The sequence below is a fragment of the Denticeps clupeoides genome, chromosome 1 (genome assembly GCF_900700375.1).
Source record: "Denticeps clupeoides chromosome 1, fDenClu1.1, whole genome shotgun sequence".
Lineage (NCBI taxonomy): Eukaryota > Metazoa > Chordata > Actinopteri > Clupeiformes > Denticipitidae > Denticeps > Denticeps clupeoides.
Window position 1 is genome coordinate 5,730,708 of NC_041707.1, and position 23,329 is coordinate 5,754,036.

The window sequence follows — 23,329 nt, forward strand, 5'->3', positions numbered from 1 at the left end:
GATTATTAACAAACAGTCCCCTTCTGGTTTCCGACCAGTCGCACTGATTCCGGTCATAATGAAGCGTTTGGGAAAACTGGTCCGTCGCCACATCACATCCTACCTCTCACCCACACTTTACCCCCACCAATTTACATACAGAGCAAGCAGATCGACTGAAGATGCTGTCATCACAGCACTCCACACGTCTATCTCCCATCTCGCTATGCTAGGCAGCTCTTTGTCAACTTTAGCTCAGCTTTTCATACAATACTTCCAGACAGACTGACACAAAAGTTACTGGACATTTCCATCTGTTTCTTCCCCTTCCCATCTGCTGCTGGATTAGAGAGCTAGAGTGGGATCACAGCTTTCCACAGCCCTCAGCATTAACAATGGATCTCCACTGGGGTGCGTACTAAGTCCTCTACTGTACACACTGTACACGTACATCCAATGCTGTCATTAAGTCCAAACTATGGTGGGGCTCATCTCTATTGACGAGGAGACAGCGTATAGGGAGGAGGTACAGAGACTGGTGGGACGTTGTGTGGAAGACAACCTGGTCCTCAACACGTCAAAAACCAAGGAACTCATCCTCGACTTCAGGAGGAAAAAAATGCTGACCTGCAACCCACCTACATAGGTTGCACACACACACACACACACACACACACACACACACACACACACACACATATATATATATGCGCATGCGCACTGGGGTGGGCAGGACCTCAATTTCATTGTACTATTTTACTAAGTATGATTGTGCAATGACAAAAACGTCTTTAAACTTAAACTTAAACACTCCCCACGCACAACTCCCATTGCAGCACCATGAAAACCGGGAGTAAAGTCTGTTCATTTGAGATAAATCTGCTTCAACTCATATTTAACAGCTCGTTACACACCCACGGAATTTAACAAGCCTTGTCAATTTACTCACACAACTGAGTCAGGGTTCCTACGAATTGTTACAATTGATTAATATGATGCATAGAAAGCATACAGTAGGCTTGATTTTACTACATTAAGCCCTTCAGTGTATCTTACTGGCACTGTATATTGGTGAAATGACTGCGGACCACAGCAGTAACCAAACTTTTCGATCAAAGTGTTAAATGTCAGCACAGAATGAGGGTGGACAACAAGTAGAATTTTGCCTTGTTATATGAAAACAGCAATAATATTCTAGGATGCACTGTATAAAGTCTAAAAATAAATTATTCAGTACCTATGGTCTAAAGCCACTCCATTTCCCCCTTACAGTTTAAGAGCACTTTTCACTTAATGTCTACTTACAACACCTTAAAAGCCTTGTAACACCAGGCCATTTTACAGTGTTGTGTATTTTAGCTACCACACTGTGCTATTCGTCACAAAAGGGTTTTACAGAGCTTTCTGTAAAATGTTAAATCATATAACACAGCCCTCTCCTGTGTGTTTAAAAAAAAAAAAAAAAAAAAAAAAAAAAAACACCGGAATGTAAAGGTCTTATTCTTGAGCTCAAGAAACTTGCACAATTCTGCACAGTGTTCAATAAAAAAAAAAAAAAAAAAAAGACCCCAAACTCAAGGGTAGACCGGCTCCCAGTTGTGAAAGTGCCATTGTAGATGGTTAGTGTGAAGGCAGCAGACGTAGACGTCTTCCCTCTCACTGCTGAGTGCATTCTCCTGGCCGACCAGGTCCTGGATTTGCTGGGTCACTCTCGCACTTTTCATCAACAGCCACCTATGGAGGGAAGAGAAGGAAATATGTTGCAAGAATTATCTTTGGCCACTAGAGGGCAGCACGGCACCAATAATGCACACAGGAGTTCAAATCCACCCCATTGCCCGCCAGAAGCAATCCTCACTGGACCGTCAGGAGGTGGAGGAGGCGGAGTTAGTAGTGACCTAGAAGAATTGTGGACGTCACTGGCCTGGTGCCAATTGGAACGTCGTAGACAACCAGGACATGACCTGATCTTTAAGTGCCTGTAATGAGTCACTAATGACCGCCTTGCTAATGGGATGTTTATTGTGGCGCCTCATCTGGCAACTATCTGCCCGTTCTCTAAAGACCTACCTCAGCGTGTCTGGGACCACCACCTGTTAAAGTGAAGTGATTATCACTTGTGATACACAGCAGCACAGCACACGGTGCACACAGTGACATTTAATTCGCAGCGGCAGATGTTCGGGGGGTGGCGGGTTAGAGCCACCGTAATGACATGTTTGGACAGGAGCGAGAAGAACAGGCCTGGCAGCTGAGACAGCAGGTTGCTTGCAGGCCGACTCCCTGTCTTACAGCTAAGGAGTCACGCGGCTTGTGGCATTTAGTAAACACGGACCCGTTCCCACAAGGCCAGAGCCTCTGACGGAAGCTAAAGTGATACGTGAGGGGCGCGGTACCTTGTAGTAGAAGTGGGATTTGTAAGTGATCCACTTCTTCATGTCCGTCTTCTCTCCCACCCTCAGGGAGCGCACTGTGGCCTTCGAGGCCGACGCAGCAGGCATGTCGAACTCCACCTCCAGCTGACAGCGAAACTGAGGTGGCACTTCCCAGTCCGAGCCCAGCTCCAAGTGGCAGAAGAACGTGTGAGGGTGTCCCAGAGCTAAAGGGGGAAAAAACACCCACAGGACAAATGGCGCTGGTTAGTTAAAGACTGTGAATCAAATGCAGGGGTGTGAGAGTGTAAAAAAAGTAAATACACTTCATGGATGCTGAGGCTGGGACACGGAAGACACAGTCGACTCAGTGCAACTCAGGCGATGTGTTTCTGAGCTAATGAATGGCGACAGCGCGAGCTTTGTCCAACCAATCAGACCGGTGGAGGGGGGACCCTGCTAATGTGATATTGAAAGGCCCCGAGGGCGGACCGTTGACAGAGAAATACCAACACGGGGACGGCGAAAGCATGTGGGGAGTGAATGGGTAGCCTCCATGCTGAATAAGGGGCTTGTTCCACGACCCCACCCACGCAGTGATTGCAGTGTAAACTGTGTACAGGGCACATCCCATTGAACCTTCCACCGAGTTCCATTCCATTGAAAAAACAACAAAGCCAACTGATGCTGAGGCAGTTTGACTTTAGATTAACAGCCTTCCATCTGCTGCGGCCCGACTATAATAGAATAATATAATAACAGAATTTCCCGATGTTTTAACATGCTAAAAAATGAAAATAATACACGATATTAAAGCGTTCGTAGCAGGGTAGGGACAGGGTACTGCTAAAAAGACAAAATTGTCCACAATAGCTCTCAAGACGAGGTATTTAAAAAATACTGCCTCCAGGCTTTGTAGGAAAAGTGTAAAAAAGTAGAATCACTCTTGTGTTTCTGGGTTTAACAAGTGTTTGGGCCATAGAATGGTTTGAGGTGCTCTGTGTTTGTGCGTGATTCTTTTAAACTGTCTGCTGAGCGGAGATTGAGATTATGGTTCCGCCCACCGATTCCCTCGTCAACTGGCAGCCAATCGACGCACAGGTCTGTACTACTTAAGGACCATTCCAACCACCAGTCGGGGCTCGTTGTTGTGCAGCCGGAGGAGGAGGCGAGAGGAGAGTTTTGGAGTTTTGTTGTCGAGTTGGCTATAAGCCTTTGTTGTGTGGTTAGTTGTGGCTTTGTTGTGTATCTGTATAGTCTCTCCTTTCATAGTGTGTTGTCCTCCTGTGGATTGTTGTGTAGTTGTTGCCAGTAGCACTTTAGGTTAGGTTGATTACTACTCACTGTAAATAAAAGCACAATATTTCTTTTTTTTGTGATTGTCATTGTGATTCACAGCAGCACAGCACACGGTGCACACAGTGTCCTCTGCATATAACCCATCACCCTGAGTGAGCAGTGGGGCGGCCATTACAGGCGCCTGGGGAGCAGTGTGTGGGGACGGTGCTTTGCTCAGTGGCACCTCAGCGAATCGGGATTCGAACCGGCAACCTTCTGATTACGGGGCCGCTTCCTTAACCGCTAGCCCACCACTGCCCCTTGGACCTGGTATCTGTGTAGTCCCACCGCACACATTCCCCTGTTGTAGACGTTGTAAAATCCGATTGTATTAACTCCCCACCTGAACTGTCCTACCTGAATTTTTGTCCGGAAGGCGGCTTATCCTCCACACCACAGACTTGAAGGCATGTTCGTACTTGGCCGATCCAAGAGTGACCCGCATGGCAGGTTCTGCCCCCGAGGTGCTGACCGACCCAAAGCTGGCTCCTTTGTTGAAACGAGCCTTGAGCGACTTCTCGCCCGTGACGCTTTCCCGGCGAAAGTTCTTGGCCCACAGGTCCGGTATGGGGTAGCGAACCATCACATTTTCACACGGGACCAACGTGAGTGGGTCTCGATTTGACGAGAAACCCGTGGACATCACCAGCCACGACTGCAGTTCGACCTCTGCACCCCTTACGTTAGCCACCGTCCTCAAGGTGAAGGGGAGGGTCTTCTCGGCGAATGTCGTTCGGAAACGTAAAAGTTCGAATCTGTGCCCGCTCGGGGGGGAGAAAGAAATGACCCTGGACTCTTGAAACTCGCTCTGGTCTGCAGACTTGTGCAGCTGACAGTCCCGCAATCGGATCCAGCGGGTCGTAGTGTTGGGAATGATGTCATGTCGAGACACCACCTCTTTGCCTTTGACTTGGACGTCATTGAGTCCAATACGACAAGATGGAGAGTCTGAGGTGAAGAAAAGCCCGTTGATTCGAGTGACCACCAGCTGCTCAAGGATCCTGCAGTCTCCTTTGGACACCAGCCCGTAGAAGTCATCCCGGACCTCAACGTGTGCCTCCTCTTCTGAGTAACTTTGTGGACTGGGTGAAATGGTCTCCACAGGCAACCCCACCAGCACCTCCTGCAACGCGTGTCTAAAGCTCAGAAAGTCCTGGTAACTCGTAGTCCCCAGTTTGACCAGTTGATCCCGGACAGGCTGGTGGACCACAGTAACCTTGGGCTGGATCCTGCGCTTTTCCTTGAACACCACATGGTCCACACTTAAGGTGTGCACGCGACCATTGTCGTCATAGTTCTGCAACTTGGCCTCTGATATTTCATGGTGGACGTTCAGCTGGAATTCCTTAAAGGGCTTCTCCAAGCCTTTCTCGTAATAAAGGTGGAGCAGGCCAGCACTGTTCAGCCGCACAAAGATTGGGCCCCAGTGACGGGACGACATGATATTCTTCTTCTCAGGGATGCGTAGCAGCATTGGCCAACCTTCCTGAGTGTCCATGTGTGGTGGTTTATACGACAGGTCCTCACATTCATCTGCATCCACGGGGTCATCAGGAAGCGCGAGACCATCCCCATCATCGGGGTCGGTGATTTGCATATTCCTGAGCTTGTCCAGGTCATCTTCTGCAGACTCCAGCCCAAAGACATCATTCTCAGCTTGAGACTCCTCTACAGGAGAAAAGAAAATGATGGATTCAGCAGCACTGGGCTGAAAGAAAGGAGAGTTGCTTGAAATGTTGTTGAGACAGGAGCTATTGCTCTGAGACTTCCTCTGTTCCTTTTCATTGAAAAATGAACTAAAAGGGTTGATGGGGGAGGGCTGGATATTGGAGAAATCCTCATCAAAGAAGGGATTCTTCTTATCATACGCTGAGGTGGTGTAAAATTGTGGACTCTGAAAAACAAAGGCTGGATTGCTGCCGTCTGGAGATGTGTCCAAGAAGGATTTTGGTGCCACCTGATTTGAAAACGTTGCTTGTATCACGTTGCTGTTGCTGTCTTGGATGGGGGAGCAGTAGAGATTATCCAGGTCTGTGTGGGGAGACTCCTCCTCCTCCTCGTCGTCAAATGTTACCCAGCTGGCAAAGCGGGTCGTAGATGTGGGGTGTGACTGGCCATTTGTGTGTTTGTTGTGATTCCAGTTGAAGGGATCCATGCTTACTCCCTCATCGTCTTGGAACACAGAAGAACCTAACAAAACACAACAGAATCAAAATCAATTAAATTACAAACAGAGTAACACTACATTTACATTTACAGCGACTTATAATCAGTAGTTACAGGGACAGTCCCCCCTGGAGCAACTTTAAGGTGGGTTAAGTGTCTTGCTCAGGGACACAATGGTAGTAAGTGGTATTTGAACCTGGGTCTTCTGGTTCACAGGCGAGTGTGTTACCCACTAGGCTACTGCCACCCCATACTAGAGTTTTCAAAGTTCAGCCTTAAACCATCAAACAAACCCCATGGTGAGCGCCCTCAGGCTCCCGTATTTAACCAGGCAAATGAGTAGCCCCACGAATACGAATGTTGTACATTGCAGGTCTTTCTGGTCAATATTTGCTAAAACACGTCTCTCGATTCCTGGGTTTGCAATCTACACGCAATATTTTGTGTTCCCATTTCTGCCTTCAGTCTACTCATAAGGAATTTTAAGAAATCATTTGATTCTCTTTTTGATACTTGCATTACGGAAAAGTGTGTGCAGATAAGATAATGGGTGTCACTAGCATCTGTTTAATCAGGTTAATTCTACTCCCTTTGTTCACTTTAAATGAATCTGTCTACGTAAAAATAACCTGTTGGCTAGGCACCAGCAATCTCTACCTCAAATTCACTCCTGTTAGCAGAAAAATGCAACTTTAAATTTGGCCTGCCATACAACGCACACGATGCAGAATTCAGCAGGGAAATGGGAATGAGAACAAAGATGCATGAACTGTATGAATTGTGTTCTGTTGCGGTTTTAAAAAAAAAAAAAACATCCTCAGGGGAATTGTATTAAAAAGGTACACAGGTACACCAGGCCCATTGGGAAAGACCTACAGGCACTCTGAAGCATTTCAGCTCTCGTAGACGACTCGTCGAGGCCTGGGGATCGAGTGGCCCGTGCTAGAACGCCGCGATAAGGACTCCTCGAAAGGCGAGAGCCTGTTGCTAAGCACCAGCTTATCTGAGCGTTTCTTGCCGCGGCGACAATGAATTGCACCCAAGCACGGGTGCTGAGTGAAACAAGGAAGTTAATCAGGCCCGAACAGAGCCTGTAAAAAACCCTCTCCCATTCCATGCCTCGCAACATCCCTTGCTCAACCTCCACTTCACTTTTTTTTTAGGATTTTTTTCTAGTCACTTGAAGAGGAAACACTGTAAGCAGAAGTGAAATATTAGCAGCGGGTGCCCTACATTAATATGTACACACTAACAAGACCTCCTCTCAAACTACTTCAAAGGGTACAAGGATCCCACCGGCTCAGTGATTTATAATGTGCCGCTCTGACTCAGCCGGCTTCATTATATGCCAGCGGGAAATTTTTTATTTTTTTTTTAAAAAGGCTAGCTAAAACATTAAGCCAAAAGGGAATCAGGCACCCACCGCTCTGTTCTTCTGAGGGCAGACCCCTGCAGAGAACCCACCGAGAACCCCTGAGTGACGGACCACTCACCGGTACAGCAGGAGCCCAGGAGCCTGTCAGAGAACAGTTGGACGCGGCAGTCTGGCGGTCTGCTCCTGCGCTGTGGCGTTAGCGGTGGGTCACGTGACCCGCCAGCCACCCTGCCGCCTGCATAGTTGAAGTGAAACGTGTAGGTGCCTGCCTGCCTGTCCCCCCCCACTGGCTGCTGGGAAAAAGACCAAGCCTGATCTTGAACTTTGAAACAGGTAGCGCGGACCACGCCTTTGCAAAACAAGAAGATAGTAGCCACTAATGTCTTCAAAGATAAGAGCAGAACAGAAATCTGGAAAGCTACAGTAGAATCCTATTTACGCTAAATTTATTGCTAAATTAAAGCATCTGTGAACTTCTAATCCCAAGTTGGTCACACAAGGAGGACCAAGCATATGTTCACCTTTAACCTTTCAAATGCTCTTAAATTAGCACTCTTAGTACTTAATCTAAATGCTCACATACATACATATACAGCACAGTCCAAAAGTTTGGACACACCTTCTCATTCAATGTGTTTTCATTATTTTCATGACCATTTCCATTGGTAGATTCTCACCGAAGGCATCAAAGCTATGAATGAACACATGTGGAGTTATTTAACTACTACCAGGGTGGTAGTAGCCTAGTGAGTAACACACTCGCCTATGAACCAGAAGACCCAGGTTCAAATCCCGCTTACTACCATTGTGTCCCTGAGCAAGACACTTAACCCTAAGTTGCTCCAGGGAGACTGTCCCTGTAACTACTGATTGTAAGTCGCTCTGGATAAGGGCGTCTGATAAATGCTGTAAATGTAAATGAGTTATGAACTTAACTTTGAATGAGGTGTGTCCAAACTTTTGGTCTGTACTGTATGTATAATAAAAATGAAAAGCTTTCTTACTGCATTATGTGGCAACAGAATTTTAGACCAATATGAGAAAGCTTTGAAGTCACTATCAGCGAAAGCACTCATGCATGTCACGCTGGATTCGGGCATCAGCCAAAAGTCCAGCAGGTCTCAGACCCTCGGGACATCGGACCCGCCGCATGTGGAGGACTGTGTGGACAAACGTGCAACAAACCTAGAGCTACACCCGCTAACCAGACACACCTTTCAAAAGCTTTGTCCGGTGCCATGGGAATGTTTGAGGAATTCTGCACACCACCAGCCATCACTAATGGGGTTAAAGTTGAACAATCTCAGACAGGTTTAAGCTTTGTAGGAAGCGAGTTCATAAATTACAGAAAGACCCCCCCACAATTTTTTATTGTTTTTTTTAAACCACACATTAATGCACTAATTACTAAGCTTCCCCTCCATATGAGAAATTGCAGCAGAAAGGAAAGGTGCCTTGGTGAAGCAACATCTTAACTTCAGGCGACGTAACGCTTAAGACTGTTAAGAGGTTCTGGGGCTGCGGGCCCATCTGTCTGGCAGCTTAGCGGATTTTCACGCTCCTTCCCCCCTCGCCAGCACGCCTGGATTCTGGAAGGTTCATTTACAATTGCGGCCATTGGCCAACGACTTGACCTGGTTCCAGACACGTTAGGTCCACTTGCACTTCACAGGCCGTCGGGCAGGCGTCCTGAGGGGCCGGAGATGAACCGAGGACCTCCGGTGGGCTTCCAGGAAACACGAGCCTCTTCCCATTAGCGCTGCGAGTTACGTGAACAGGTGTACATCACAGGGGGTTTTACACTGAAACAGGGACAACAGGTGCTTCTCACAGGCTTCTGAGAAGCTCGAGGTAAAATACTACTCGAGTGAAGCTAGAAGTCCTCCGTTTACAATTCCACTCGAGTAAAAGTACAAAAGTTTTTCATCTCGTAAAGTAAAAAGTACTGTGATTTATTAGGGCTTCTGTGACAGGACTCATGCTTAGTCAACTCATATTTGGTGAAAAGTCATTAAGGGCAGTGGCCTAACCCGTACTCTGAAGGTTGTCGGTTCGAATTGAGCAAAGCACCGCTCCCCACACGCTGCTCCCCGGGCGCCTTTCCGCTCACCACAAGTGACGGCTTAAATGCAGAGACCACATTTCACTGTGTGCACCGTTTGCGGTGCTTCACAATGACAATCATTTCACTAATTAGTCCATTAAAATGATAATTGCCGTTTTCAGGGGGTGGGGCTTGCAGTGCTCGTAGCTGCAGCGAACGTGACAGCAGGTTAGGAAAATGCGTGGCTTACATCATAAGCAGGGATGATGATAGGGTGGTAGTAGCCTAGTGGGTAACACACTCGCCTATGAACCAGAAGACCCAGGTTCAAACCCCACTTACTACCATTGTTTCCCTGAGCAAGACACTTAACCCTAAGTTGCTCCAGGGGGGGACTGTCCATGTAACTACTGATTGTAAGTCGCTCTGGATAAGGGCGTCTAATAAATGCCGTAAATGTAAATGTAAATGTAAAATGTGATGATAACAGCAGGCTTACCTCAGGCTTCTGCACTTTTACAAGCATTGAACATGTAGTTTTAACTGTAAATACAAAATCTGCCTCTCTAATCAGTTTCATGTCTGTGCTGTTTCTAGAAGAGGAATTAGAAATCGCTGCTCTGCAACTTTGGTTTTATTCAAAAAGTAAAAGCACAGTTCCATTTAAAAAGTGGTCCCACCGCTTTAAGAAGAATTGGGAGTTGCGACGGGCTGCACAGAACGAGTAACCAACTCGAACTAATTTGTCAAAATAAAAAGGTTGCAACAAGGTGTTCGTGGCAAAATATAATACTTCATAAACTCCCTGTGGTTCGATCATCAGATACATATTTGGTTCATGTCATATTTTAAACCAATCAAAGATGGTGAAGGGAGGGGCCCACTTCTGGTTGGCTGTGGTCACGATATTCCTGTACATTTGAAAGCACAGCTTTTTAAAAGCCCAAACCCAACATTATTATGGCAGCGGATGCCGGCCAACATGACTGTACCAACATGTTGGTAGTAGCCTAGTGGGTAACACACTCGCCTATGAACCAGAAGACCCAGGTTCAAACCCCACTTACTACCATTGTGTCCCTGAGCAAGACACTTAACCCTAAGTTGCTCCAGGGGGGGGACGGTCCCTGTAACTACTGATTGTAAGTCGCTCTGGATAAGGGCGTCTGATAAATGCTGTATATGTAAATGCTTCGCTTTTTAACGTAATTTTTCCCCACACTTCAGACTTTGCTTTTGTTGCCAGAGCAAACAGAATGTAATTGGCATTTTCTGGCCTCCGCTTCACCACATCAGCATCCTTTTTGGTGCTGAATGAAACAATAAAAAAAAAAAGCATAATGCATCTTTAAAACACATTACATGCAGTTATAAATGTACTGGCCGAGTGTCCTGCCTCCCCGCTGCCTTTCAGCAACAGACGGCAGAAAAAAGATCATCAGGCTGAGATGATAATCAAGTTCAAGCCTTTAAGACTTTTTTCATTTAGATTCTTTATTTGATACAAATAAAGAACTTATAAACCAGATTGTAAGTCAATATTGCCTATATGGACAGCGATTTAAAAAGAAAAAAAGGGAACTTTTCAAATTGCATTAGGCCATTGCGGTCAGTAAATTCCAGTACAACAGAGTCTCATGGGTAATAAGACACAAAAGATACAATCATTACGACTACACTTCATAAATATTTTCCCCCCAAGTATAAATCCAGCAGTAACTGTGCACACGTCCACAAATCTACATCTGCTCCACCCACACATTTTAAACATAACAGCATGGTTTTATGCACAACATTTTTAGAAACGGGCCTCAGGGTGTTCTGCTGTGACGCACCGGTCAGTTATGCACGAAAAAACTGTTTCCATGTTTATAGCACATCTGCTGCACTCAGGAGAATAATACAGATTTGCATTAACAACATTATTCAGAGAACAAGAGCGCTTTGGGAAGACAAGCTGACAAGCACTCACTCACTATCCAGAAGCATACCTAGCATGCCATTGCCATTGGATGGAGGGAGGAAACCGGAGAGCCTGGAGGAAACCCAACATGGGGAGAGCATCCCCACGTAAAATGTCTGAGCCGGGATTTGAACTCACGACCTTGGAAGTATGAGGTCACGTTACTAACTGTTACGCCACCATGCAGAGATGATGGAAAAAAAAAAAAAACAATGTGGTGTAAAACCTGGCCATACTTATTACAAAGCCATAATTTGTGTATCATGAAATATAGCGTTCTGAAATCAGTTTTCCCCACAGCACACACCACAGGAATGCAACACTGATACCATCAAACCATCACAAAGCCCAGCATGGGTGGAGATAGAAAGTAAATGAGAGTGATGAACACACGCCTAGACAACAAACAGCATGTACTAACGCACACACCAGCACACCCACTGACTCACACATGCGATTTAATGTGCTGGAATAAAGGCGACGATGCCACCATAAAAATATTAAGTGCATGACGACCTCAACCAAGGACCATACTGAGTGATCTTAAATTAAATCTCCAGTTGCGTAAACATGACAATTTGAAGATCAGTTAGATGACCAATACAGAGAGAAATTTGGCCTTTAGAATTATGAGCAAAATGGAATAGAGAAGTTTAATTTCCCAGGTTAAATTTGAAAAGGTTTAGCAGCTTAGCTGAATTATTTTTTTTTGAAGTACAGATTCCTAGATTACTATGAGCAAGTCAGTCTTACAGCAAGTAAACAATAAAAAGGCATGTCAATATTTCAGAGTAAACATATTTTAGCCTAGATAGAGCATTTACAACTAAGCAAACTAACTAATGGCAGAGCTAAAAGTCAGTGTAAAGTTCTGCAGACATCTACTCTACTTAAGTACCAGCACGCACTGCATGCCCAGTTCAGCAGCGAGCATTCACCCACCGTTAGGCCCAAGATGGGGTGTGATAGTCTAAGTGAGTGTTATCAGAGCTGCTCGTGTCTTGTAAGTGCTTGTGAGGTTCAAATAAAAATGGATTTGCCCCAAGCCAGTCTCCTGACCAGTCCTTCCGACACCGAAAGATACAAGTGTGTTATAGTTTCACTGATGTCAGGTGAGGACATGTTGGCAGTCTTTACCCAGTGTAATGATATTTTGTAAATTAGCTGCCTGCTACGTGTCTGATCATGGCCATTTAGTAATATAGCATCTTATGATTAATATGTAAAAAAAAATATCATAACACATTAGATTGTTAGAATTAAATTTGGAGTAAAAAACTAACTCCATAAGGTGTAATCACATTACTCGAACAGTGTGAATGAAGCTCAATTTTAAATATTTTTACACATTTCATTGACACTAAATTGAATAGAAATGACCTTGAAAAGTCAACACTGACCATAGAGTAAAATTTACTCTAATTACGTATCTGAATCAGAGTTAAAAAAATCAACTCAAGTGTAAAATTGACACACAATTTTACAGAGGATGATGGGCCTGAGAGAGAGAGAGAGAGAGAGAGAGAGAGAAATACTGGCTAGATGGTCTATTGTAGGCGTGGTTTAGAGTGCGCTGCGCCTCTTAAATCTAGTGTCTGGTTTTACTTATGTTCTATTTCCTCGCAGCTACGTGAAGCCTCTTAAATGCCATCAGCCTATAATAATGCTATAATACTAAACAGTTATGGAGTGTGAGTGAGTGGCTTCTGCCTGCCTCAGGTGATGACAGGGGTGATGACACCACTCGCCTATGAACCAGAACACCACAGAACAACCAATGTGTCCCTGAGCAAGACATTTAAACTTCTGCTTGTCTCCAGGGCGACTGTCCCTCGTACGATGCTCTGGATTCGGGCATCTGCAAGATACTGTAAATGTAAATGCAATGTTAATGCCACACCCACCTCCTGCCATTCTCACGCACAGCTGCCTCTTATGACAACGGGGCCTTCCACGGCGGGGCCACGCTCATTAACAGAGAGGGCGTCTCGTGGTGACCTTTCGACCAAAACAAGTGTCCGTTGTTGAAGACAAGCAATGCGGCGAGCCGCGCTAATCGACTTGTTAATACGGGGCCGGGAAGGGCATTGTTAAACACTGACGTGTGATCCTGACTGCATCTGAATATTGTGGCACAGCGTAAATAGAAAGGCCAGCAGTCCAGTCATTTGTAGCCCAGGTCAGCAGCTCGGGGATGATTTGCACAAAACCTCATTAAATATAAGGAGATCATCACCACACGGTCATAATCCACATTACAGCCGAACAGAATTGAAACAAGGGGCACTTTGGGGAGTCGGTTAAAGTGATCTAATTGAATTTTAGTTTTTGTGTTATTTCATGGGTTTGGACTTGACTAAAACCCAGGATTACAGGTTGACCAGGTACTAATTGTATACTGGAGCCGTAATGGACCAAAAAATAAATAAATAAAATACTGCAGTCATTTCATGCCGGCTTCGTACAGATGACATTAATATTTACACCACTGAACTGATTTGTCGGTCATAAATAAAACTTGACTAAGCGCCTCACCTCTACTTCCGTCTCCATGGAAACAGCAGACTCGGCGTGCCTTTGTCGGTCGGGAGAGGAGGTGTGGGAAACCGGCACAGATTGCGCTTTGACTAATCACCATTCCCAGCTATTAATCTGAAGGTGCGATCTCTAATCGGACGAGGACGGCCTCCTACGGAAGCCCCGGCGAGCGGAGCAGATGCCAGGCCATCGTTTTCCCCCGGCAGGAATCTGTTCACATGTTCGGCACTTCCTGTGTGCCTCCTCTGCTCCGGCCATCTGTAGCCTGTAGCACCAGCTAAGCTCCACCCACCCTGTATCCTCTGTAGACAGGTGCGGCCCGCTCCACCGCCTGAGGTCGCCGCGGCGAGTTCTCCGCGTGCGCGGGGTCGGGACTCACCGGGTGAGTGTGGGCGGGACGGCGTTCGGCTGCTGGGCTCCTCGGCGCCGAGCGAGGGGAGGTCGCAGGACGACTCCCCCATGCTGACGGAGCTGTGCTCCTCGGACTGGGTGGTGAAGCTGCTCTCCGAGGGGGCCACCGTGCTCCAGAAACTGGCTGAGGAGCACACGCTGTGCCTGGGGCCTGGAGGAGGGGGAGCAAGTCTCAGAAACTATTTACACACACACACACACACACACACACACAATTAAGTCCCAATAACTACACGAGTATGAACGTTCTAGACTAATGAGCAGGTGTTACCATTGAATTATGAATAGAGTATTAAATATGCACTCTGGGGATAAAAGCGCTTCGGCAAAATGGATTACACATCAAGGATGGGCTGCGAAATGAGTTGCATGCTGATGTGTATCAGTCCCATCAAACAGTGGGGGCAATCAATCAGCTCAATGATTTTAATTAGCGTGGCAGTAATTGCAGTCAGAGGAGAGATTTCCTCCGTTCTGAGTTACTGTGTGATGGGCTGGCGTGCCTCACAGTTTCCAGTTGGCAATTAACTAAATTAATACTACATGCCTTACGCAGCATATGCATCTGTTAACATCACAACCAACAAAAAAAAAAAAAAAAAAAAAAAACCTCCTAAAAATACAAGAAAATTTAAAATATTATTATTAGGACTAAGCTATATATTGTTGTGTGACATTTCTCAGGTATTCCGCCTCATTTACTGAGAGGATATTTTCCAAAAGCTGTGAAGTGAAAGTGATTAATAGTCACGTGTGACACGTTACAGTATTTCAGTACACTGTATACTGTTGTAAATATATTCAGAATCTCTAAGGTCCCCATGAGCAAGGACCGTCCCCACACACAGCCCGCTGGGCTGCCCACTGCTCACCAAGGGTGACGGGCCAAGTGCAGAGGACACATTTTGTTGTGTGACAAAACAAACAATCACTTTCACTGCACTTCATTTTTTTTTTATTATAACTGAATGATGTACAGAACAGGTCAAAAGTTTGGACACCTTCTCATTCAATGTATTTTGACCATTTCCATTGGTAGATTCTCACTGAAGGCATCAAAACTATGAATGAACACATGTGGAGTTATGTACTTAACAAAAACTGGAGACCTGGACTCCACAGTCACCGGACCTGAACCCAATCAAGATGGTTTGGGGTGAGCTGGACCGCAGAGTGAAGGCAAAGGGACCAACAAGTAAACACCTCTGGGAACTCCTTCAAGACTGTTGGAAAAGCATTTCAGGTGACGACCACTTGAAGTTCATCGAGAGAATACAAAGAGTGTTCAAAGCAGTAATCAAAGCAAAGGGCGGCTATTTTGAAGAAACTAGAATATAAAACATGTTTTCAGTTATTTCACCTCATTCCTTCATAGTTTTGACCAATGTAAATGGTCATGAAAATAAAGAAAACACATTGAATGAGAAGGTGTGTACAAACCTTTTTGCCTGTACTGTATGTACTTAAACTCACATGGAATATCAGAGGATGCATTTCCAACAGGGAGAAAATCGATGTGGCTGATGCAGTGTGAGGGTATCGGACTGAAATTCTATGTGGAAGTCGCACTGTAGCTATCTGACTTGGTGCATTACAGTCAGACAATATCAGGCTGAGTTCATTACGACACACCTCAGGCACTAAATCCACAAATGTGTAAAAATCCATGCGAACAAGCCAGTGGCAACATATCCAAACTGCAGATGTACAAAACCAAGGGGTCTTGAGGTTTAGGACATTTAAAAAAAACTGAATTAATAAATCAGCATGGTCACCGGGAACGTCTGATCAAGCAGAAACTCGTTTAAAACAACCAAATGTCAAAAGGTGCTCAGGCACGCCCGCTGCCTCGGCAGGGAAAATGCTTAAAGTGGATGAGATCAGCAGGCAAATTCTTGATTTATCACTCAGCCAAGAATAATTACTGTCTGGACACGTCCCCGCCGATGCTTTGTCTTCAGGCGGACGTCATTCAAGGGCAACAACCATTGCTAGGATCTGTGCAGCCCTGGCTCTGGGTCAGAAAGGCATGGCAACGGGATAAAATGTACACAAATGGACATTTTTTTTTTGGCCAGACACCCCCCCCCCCCGTGCACAAAAACAGCCTGATGGACTTAACCTGCTTAACCGAGAGGAACGTTGCCTAGAATGCAATATTAACAATGGACACATGTTAATGTGATTAATCAGTGATTTCCATACATGCATTCATGAGTTTTGCTATAGATTATGCTCGACTGAACAAGTTCATACAGTTTCTTCCTAATGTAAATTATCTTAGTTTAGGCCGGGTTTATGCAGCATTTACTTCAGCATTCCAGCTGCTCCAGACCTCACAGCCATGTAGAGGGCAGTGAAGTCCATGTGCGAAATACAATGATTCCTCCAGAAATTCTTACATCTGCTGGCACGGTGTTGTGCGGAGGAGGGGAAAAAAAAAAAATATTGTAGGTCGTAGGTCACATATGAACATTTTCGAGACTCATTCATACAATTGGTCCAACAAGTGGACGGAACCTTTGGTGTCTGAGAAGTCATTTTTAAGTAAGATCTGCTTACTTTGCCTGCATGCAGCACCCCAGAGCAAAAGAAGATGGAAGAAATTTCCATTTCAAGCACAATTATTCAGTGGCTGAACGCTTTTCCAGACTCGTACCTTTTACCTGCTGAGGTGTGGGTGGGGAGGAGGGCCAGGGCTTCTCGTCAAACTGCACCCACGAACTCTGCTGAGGAGCAACACCAAGCATCTCGCCCCAGGCCGAATGGCTGGAGTTGGTTTGCGTGCTGCCGGCCCTCGGCAAGCTGCCGTAGGCATCTGCAAACCGTGCAACACACACATTCAACCCGGAGAGTTCACACAATGATGTCACAAGTAGCACTGCTGCAGGATCCCGGCCAATCGGCGGTTTGCGGGGAGCGGTGTGAAAACCACACTCCAAGGACACAAACATCTGCCCAGGTGTTAAATGTGACACATAAAAATCCATCTAGGCCAGCGTTCAGGGCCTCGTGAGAAGACTTCTAAAGCATAAATGATCCATAATTTCACCCCGACTCGCCCGCCGATGGCACATTTCCACCAGACCAACGCAGAGTGCTCCACATCCATTTCAACAGTGTAAAAAAAAAAAGATTTAAAAAACCATTTCAGAGGATATTCATGACAGATTTCTCCTCTCTGTGTGCCTGGTGTACAACTCTTTTTAATTAGTACTTTAGCAAAGTCTTAACCGGCTTATGTTTTAACAACTGAAAACGAAGTACAGAAACTGGAACGTGGAATTTCCATCTATACAGAAAACTGTAACTTTACCCGAGCCCATCCCACGCCCCGAATCTCTCTCACTCAAAGGCAATAAATGAATAGAAATACAAATTATATAAATTGAAGGTTACCTAAGAAGTCTCGCTCAGGGACACAATGGTAGTAAGTGGGACTTGAACCTGGGTCTTCTGGTTCATAGGCGAGTGTGTTACCCACTAGGCTATTACAAGCCTAGACAATTATGTTATGAATGGAGTTGTTTTATGACAGAAACCCGTACCTGTCTGCTGATCCTCAGCTGACTGGGACGGCTCCTCTGCGAAGGCCACCCATCCGGGCCGGGCCGCTCCGGTCCTGCTGCTGGTGGCAGCTGCCATCGCGTCACCACGCCTTAAATCAGCAGCATGGGTGCCTGCAGACATGGAACTGGAGAGAAGCAAAAAGATCACGCCGTGGTCTTCTGCTGGGCAAGCACCATTTCTCCTACATCCTCGTTAGAATTCGTATTGTAAAGTGTATTGTAGTGTATTGGTCAGGAATTGAATCTGGTGTAAATCCTCCGGAACGTCAGTTGGAAGGATGGATCTGTGACGGGCAAGTACCAGCAGACCGTGGTGAGGCCAGAGATAGAGGACGTGTCCAGGTTAAAGGCGCTGAGTTTTTACGCCGGGACGGGCGTGATTAGGACTGAGTGCATTAGAGGAACAGTTAGGGTTGGATCCCGCTTCGGAGACGAATTACGAGAGGCGAGATTGGCGTTGGTTTGGACACACACAGAGAGGAGAGGCTGGGAGAAGGAAGGCTTAATAAAGTGAAGTGATTGTCACATGTGATACACAGCAGCACAGCCCACGGTGCACACAGTGAAATTTGTCCTCTGCATTTGACCCATCACCCTGAGTGAGCAGTGGGCAGCCATGACAGGCGCCCAGGGAGCAGTGTGTGGGGACGGTGCTTTGCTCAGTGGCAACTCAGTGAATCGGGATTCGAACCGGCAACCTTCTGATTACGGGGCCGCTTCCTTAACTGCTTCCTTAACCACTAGGCCATGGATGTTGATGGAGAAAATGGAGACTGCCAAAACACAGGGGTGTCCGGAACTTTTTAAAGAGGGTTGGCAGTGGAGGGTGGTTTTTTTTTTTTTTTCTCTCTCTTTTTTTTTGAGGTGATTAAACATTTGCTGCGTCACCTCGTGAGGAACCGTGGCCACTTTGCTGTTCCGCGCTTTCAACCCATCACCCCCCCCAGTTCGCTGACGCTGCGCTGACGTTGGAATTAAAAATGGGAAGTGGAGGCCTAGGAAGCGGCTCCGTAATCAGAAGGTTGCCGGTTCGATTCCCGAACTGCCAAGGTGCCTCTGTGGTGCCACTGAGCATTTACAGCATTTATTCATCAGACGCCCTTAACCACAGCGACTTACAATCAGTATTTACAGGGACAGTCCCCCCCTGGAGACACTCTTGCTCAGGGACACAATGGTAGTAAGTGGGGTTTGAACCTGGGTCTTCTGGTTCATAGGCGAGTGTGTTACCCACTAGGCTACTTCCACCCCCTGCGAGGAAAGCACCATCGCAAGCACCTTCCTCACAAGCACCATCCCCACAAACTGCTCCGCCTGTCATGGCTGCCCACTGCTCACCATGGGTGATGGTTAAAAGCAGAGCGCTTGCTGTGCTGCAGTGTTTCACAATGACAATCACTTCACTTTTAACTTCAGCGTTATAGTCCGCAGGGTGAGCACAGGGTTCCCACTCATTTTTACTAAAGAATCTCCATGACTTCATTACTCTAAGACAAATTTTCACGACCACTTGTTATCTGAAATGAGCAAATTTGAAAAAAAAAGTCAAATTTACCGAAATATTGTTAAACTAAATTTATGATAACCCTGAAAAGATACGTAAAGCCAGCAAAGACACTACAGACCTGCGCAGGTTTTATACCTTGAAGTTGTATGTACTTCATTATACATTCATGTGTCAGGGTGGTAGTAGTCTAGTGGTAACACACTCGTCTATGAACCAGAAGCCCCAGGTTCAAATCCCGCTTACTACCATTGTGTCCCTGAGCAAGACACTTAACCCTGAGTGTCTCCAGGGGGGGACTGTCCCTGTAACTGTTGACTGTAAGTTGCTCTGGATAAGGGCGTCTGGTAAATGCTGTAAATGTAAAAACTTCTCTTTTCAAATTCCCGACTTTTCCAGGTTTTTAAATGACCGTGAGAACCCTGTCAGCAAAAAGAACGAGTTGAACAAAATACCATATGGATGGTTACACATGACAATATTACTGATTTAAGGAAAATTCTACTCACTAGGTATTCATAAAAAAGGGGGGGGACACCTCAGCCTCCCCTCACCTTCACCCCCGATGTCAGGCGACAGAAAAGGTCACGTTTGGACGCAGCAATAACAGGACAAGAGCGATTCGATATTCTGAGCGACAGGAAGACAGCCTGACAGCTGCTGAGAGCGACTTCCTCGCAAGTCGGCCTCACAAGTCAGAGTCATTAGAGTATCTCCCCGGCCGACAACAGAGGTCAAAGGTCAGTACCCAAGACTCCAGTGTTTGTGTTTTATATCAGTGGCGAGAGAGAGAGAGAGAGAGAGAGAGAGACTGATGTGCTCTATCCTGCTGATAAAAACACACTTCTTCTGCACATGAGAAAAGGCTCGCCCCTCCCTCCCTCTAGTGGATTTGTTCCTGCTCTCCACCCATTTGTTGACCAAAACCACGGTTTCCAAGGCTGCACCCAAAAATGGCCTTATCAAAAGAACGCGGTCCCGTATTAAAACTGCACATTATATGGATTTTATTTTCTATTCAAGGCAGAAAAAAAACAAAAAAAAAAAAAAACAAGAACGAACATTTTACTCCCAAGTCTGGAGTATTTGTGGGAAATTGCCGGTTTCTGCAGCCACGAGACCCACCCGATCACCCGAAACCAAACTGCGGTTCTTCCGCCCCTTCCAGGCGGGATGACGTCATACCCAGGCCACACCACGGGTAGCTTCTACACCGATCCCGCACCAGGGTCACACCCCGGCAGGGGCGGGGCCCCAACTAAAAATACAGAGATTCAACTCCACAGCCGATTCGCGGGTCTTTTCATCCAAAAGGACGGAATATGCGGGATTCCTGACGCTCGAAAGCAATACCATGGTAACCGAAAGGTCGCAGGCTCAAATCCTGATCCGGCAAGGTGCCGCAGAGCAAAGCCCCGTCCCCACACACTGCTCCCCGGGCGCCTGTCATGGCTGCCCACTGCTCACCAAGGGTGATGGTTAAAAGCAGAGGACACATTTCACCGTGTCACTGTGTGCTGTGCTGTGTAACACAACGACAGAAACAACCACTTTCATTTAACGCTTTAATACGCCGGGCTCCTACCAGCATCTTGGATGCTTCACATTGACCATGATCTGCACTGTTCCATTTTAATAACAAGAATCAATGACTTACTAAGAATAAAACCCTAAGACAGTAACCTGCTGAACACCCTGTTGGAGTCGGTTTTCGCTACGAGTTCGGTGACATGACCGGTCATGTAAAAAGAACTATTTGATATTATGGTTCCTACTCAGAGGCAAAGACCAGTACCTGGCACACATTTACACATAGGACATGAAAAAAAATCATGGCTAACAATTAAAATTCGCGAGAGAAGTGAAAGTTAAGTGATTGTCATTGTGAAACACTGCAGCACAGCACACAGTGAAATGAATCCTCTGCATTTAACCCATCACCCTTGGTGAGCAGTGGGCAGCCATGACAGGCGCCCGGGGAGCAGTGTGTGGGGACGGCGCTTTGGTCGGTGGCACCTTGGCGGATCGGGATTCGAACCGGCAACCTTCTGATTACGGGGCCGCTTCCTTAACCGCTAGGCCCGAGAAGGCACAAACTGCCCAGTTAGGGAGTCGGGTTCAGACCTGGGACTTTCACAGTCACTTGGGTCACAGCCAGGTTTCTACGCCACATTTCGCCTCTGAAGTTCACATTCAATCTCCGTTCCGGAGACTGTAAGGTGAGCAAAGATCCTTTATTATCGATGCCAGTTTTATGCCAGCGTAAACCCTGTAACCTTACATTTAAAAAGCAATGGATGAGAATGACGAAAAGTAAGGCGGTTCTGATGGCATCACAACAAAAGCCCAAAGTGAAGTGAAGAGACCTGGACTGAGGAACCTGATCTGTGATTCCCAAGACAAACATTATATTTATTACCAATAATGGCCGGGCACGTGCAGAGTGAACACATTACGTCGTCTTCATCATCATCATCATCATCATCATCATCATTATCGTCGTAGTCACAAGTTCCCAGGATGGATTTCAACAGGTCGGTGTGAAAACTAACAGTAAAACGCCAAAATCCCGGGGGACTCTCAGCGAGCCGCGGGGGCGAAAGGCGACGTCTGGTGTCGGCGTAAGGTGGCGTCAACGCGAGGTAAACAACAACCTGTCGCGCGTCCCGACTCTCGCCGAAACGCGGCCGATATTAGCGAGGACTCGGCTAATTAAAACCGATTTAAGAAAAGAAAAGAAAAGAAAAGAAAAAAAAAACGAGAGAGAGAGTTCGACTCTTCGCCACGTACCTGCAGCGCTCCGGCTCCCGACTCCGCGCCGCTCCGCGCCGGACGGTGTTTACCGGGCGGGGGGGGAGACGCGGCGTGAGAGCCGCGCTGTGATTGGCCGACGACGTTCGCGGGCGCTGACGGCGGGCGAATGAGAGAGCTCGACACGGCGCCGTTCGTTCGGGTGTTTTTTTTTTTTTTTTTTTTAAAAACGCCTGTAGATTACCGGAGCAATTAGCCCAAGTTGATTTAATAACTTTAATTACCAGGAGCATTGTGGATATAATCGCTGAGTGAAGCCGCGTGGTTTTCCAATCACGCAGGAAACATGTGCGTAGCGCCATCTTGTGGCCATAAAGTTTCAATGTGTCACTTTTATTATGTCTGCTAGTGCTATAATGTTGTTGTTGTTTTTTTTAACAATTTATATTATTTTCAAGTTATTTTAGACTCTCTTTTCCGGTTTGACCTGCCAACCCGTATGAAATCTAAAAACAAATAACTGCTATGTGCTCGGTCCTGCTCCTGAGGTGTCACCAGCCCGGAAGGTTTTCATTCCAGCCTGGTGCTTGATGGCCTTAATGAAGGTGGCAGATATAAAGAAATCGGACCGAATCAGTAACTACCCGGGACAAGTGGAAGAAAAACCTTCGTCGTCACGGAGACTCTCCCGTGACCGAACTTCCTGACCCCTAGATGGCGGTGTAGTTGCGATTTACTTCAACGTGCGGTGTTTTTCCGATCATAGAAGAACTTTGAACGACATGTAGTACAATGCGGATAAAAAGCACGACTAATCTTCAACCTTCCCAAATTCTCCCACACCACCCCACTGCTATGTTCCACTGGCTCCCAGTAGCTGCACGCATCAGGTTCAAAATACTGATGCTGGCCTACAAAGCCAAACATGGAGTAGCACCATCCTACCTCACAGCCCTTATTACACCTCGCACTGCACCTCGTATACTCCGAGCCTCCAGTACTGCTCGCCTGGTCCCTCCATCTCTGAAGGTAAAAGGAAGACACTCATCTAGACTCTTCTCCGTCTTGGCCCCTCGGTGGTGGAATGAACTTCCAGCTCAGTCACTGACTATCTTCAAACTGCAGCTCAAGACCTTCCTCTTTAAAGAATATTTAGATTAAATTGTAATCTTCTTGTTGTCGAACTTTGTGTACAGAATCTACAACAGAGTGAATAAAAAGATTGTATTCATAGTTGAGGGTCCTAGTGAACCGGAATTGATCTCTTCATCGATGGTAACTTAAGCACGTTGTAAGTCGCTCTGGATAAGGGCGTCTGC

General features: G+C 46.4%; 1 protein-coding gene across 7 annotated transcripts; it reads right to left on the reverse strand.

Moving 5' to 3' along the window:
- Positions 1 to 1,551: 1,551 nt before the first annotated feature.
- ston2 (stonin 2) lies at positions 1,552 to 22,083 on the reverse strand. 7 transcript variants are annotated; one of them, XM_028966388.1, is made up of 7 exons: positions 22,050 to 22,083; positions 17,735 to 17,880; positions 16,846 to 17,004; positions 14,155 to 14,337; positions 4,047 to 5,879; positions 2,376 to 2,578; positions 1,552 to 1,713 (listed from the first exon to the last, which is right to left on the reverse strand). In XM_028966388.1, the coding sequence occupies exons 2-7, from the start codon at positions 17,874 to 17,876 to the stop codon at positions 1,636 to 1,638; spliced, it is 2,598 nt and encodes an 865-aa protein (XP_028822221.1). In that variant the 5' UTR covers positions 17,877 to 17,880; positions 22,050 to 22,083; the 3' UTR covers positions 1,552 to 1,635. The 7 variants fall into 7 exon arrangements, with proteins under 7 accessions (XP_028822221.1, XP_028824889.1, XP_028826752.1 ...); XM_028969056.1 differs by lacking the exon at positions 16,846 to 17,004; XM_028970919.1 differs by lacking the exons at positions 17,735 to 17,880; positions 22,050 to 22,083 and having other exon boundaries at positions 16,853 to 16,949.
- Between the last annotated feature and the right edge of the window lie 1,246 nt (positions 22,084 to 23,329).

Coding starts and splice junctions, on each gene's coding strand:
- ston2 (XM_028966388.1), bottom strand. CDS start 17,876: ATGTCTGCAGGCACCCATGCTGCTGATTTAAGGCGTGGTGACGCGATG. Junction 14,338..16,845: donor CACACCTCAGCAGGTAAAAG/GTACGAGTCTGG, acceptor CCCCTCCTCCAG/GCCCCAGGCACAGCGTGTGC. Junction 1,714..2,375: donor AATCCCACTTCTACTACAAG/GTACCGCGCCCC, acceptor TTCCCTCCATAG/GTGGCTGTTGATGAAAAGTG.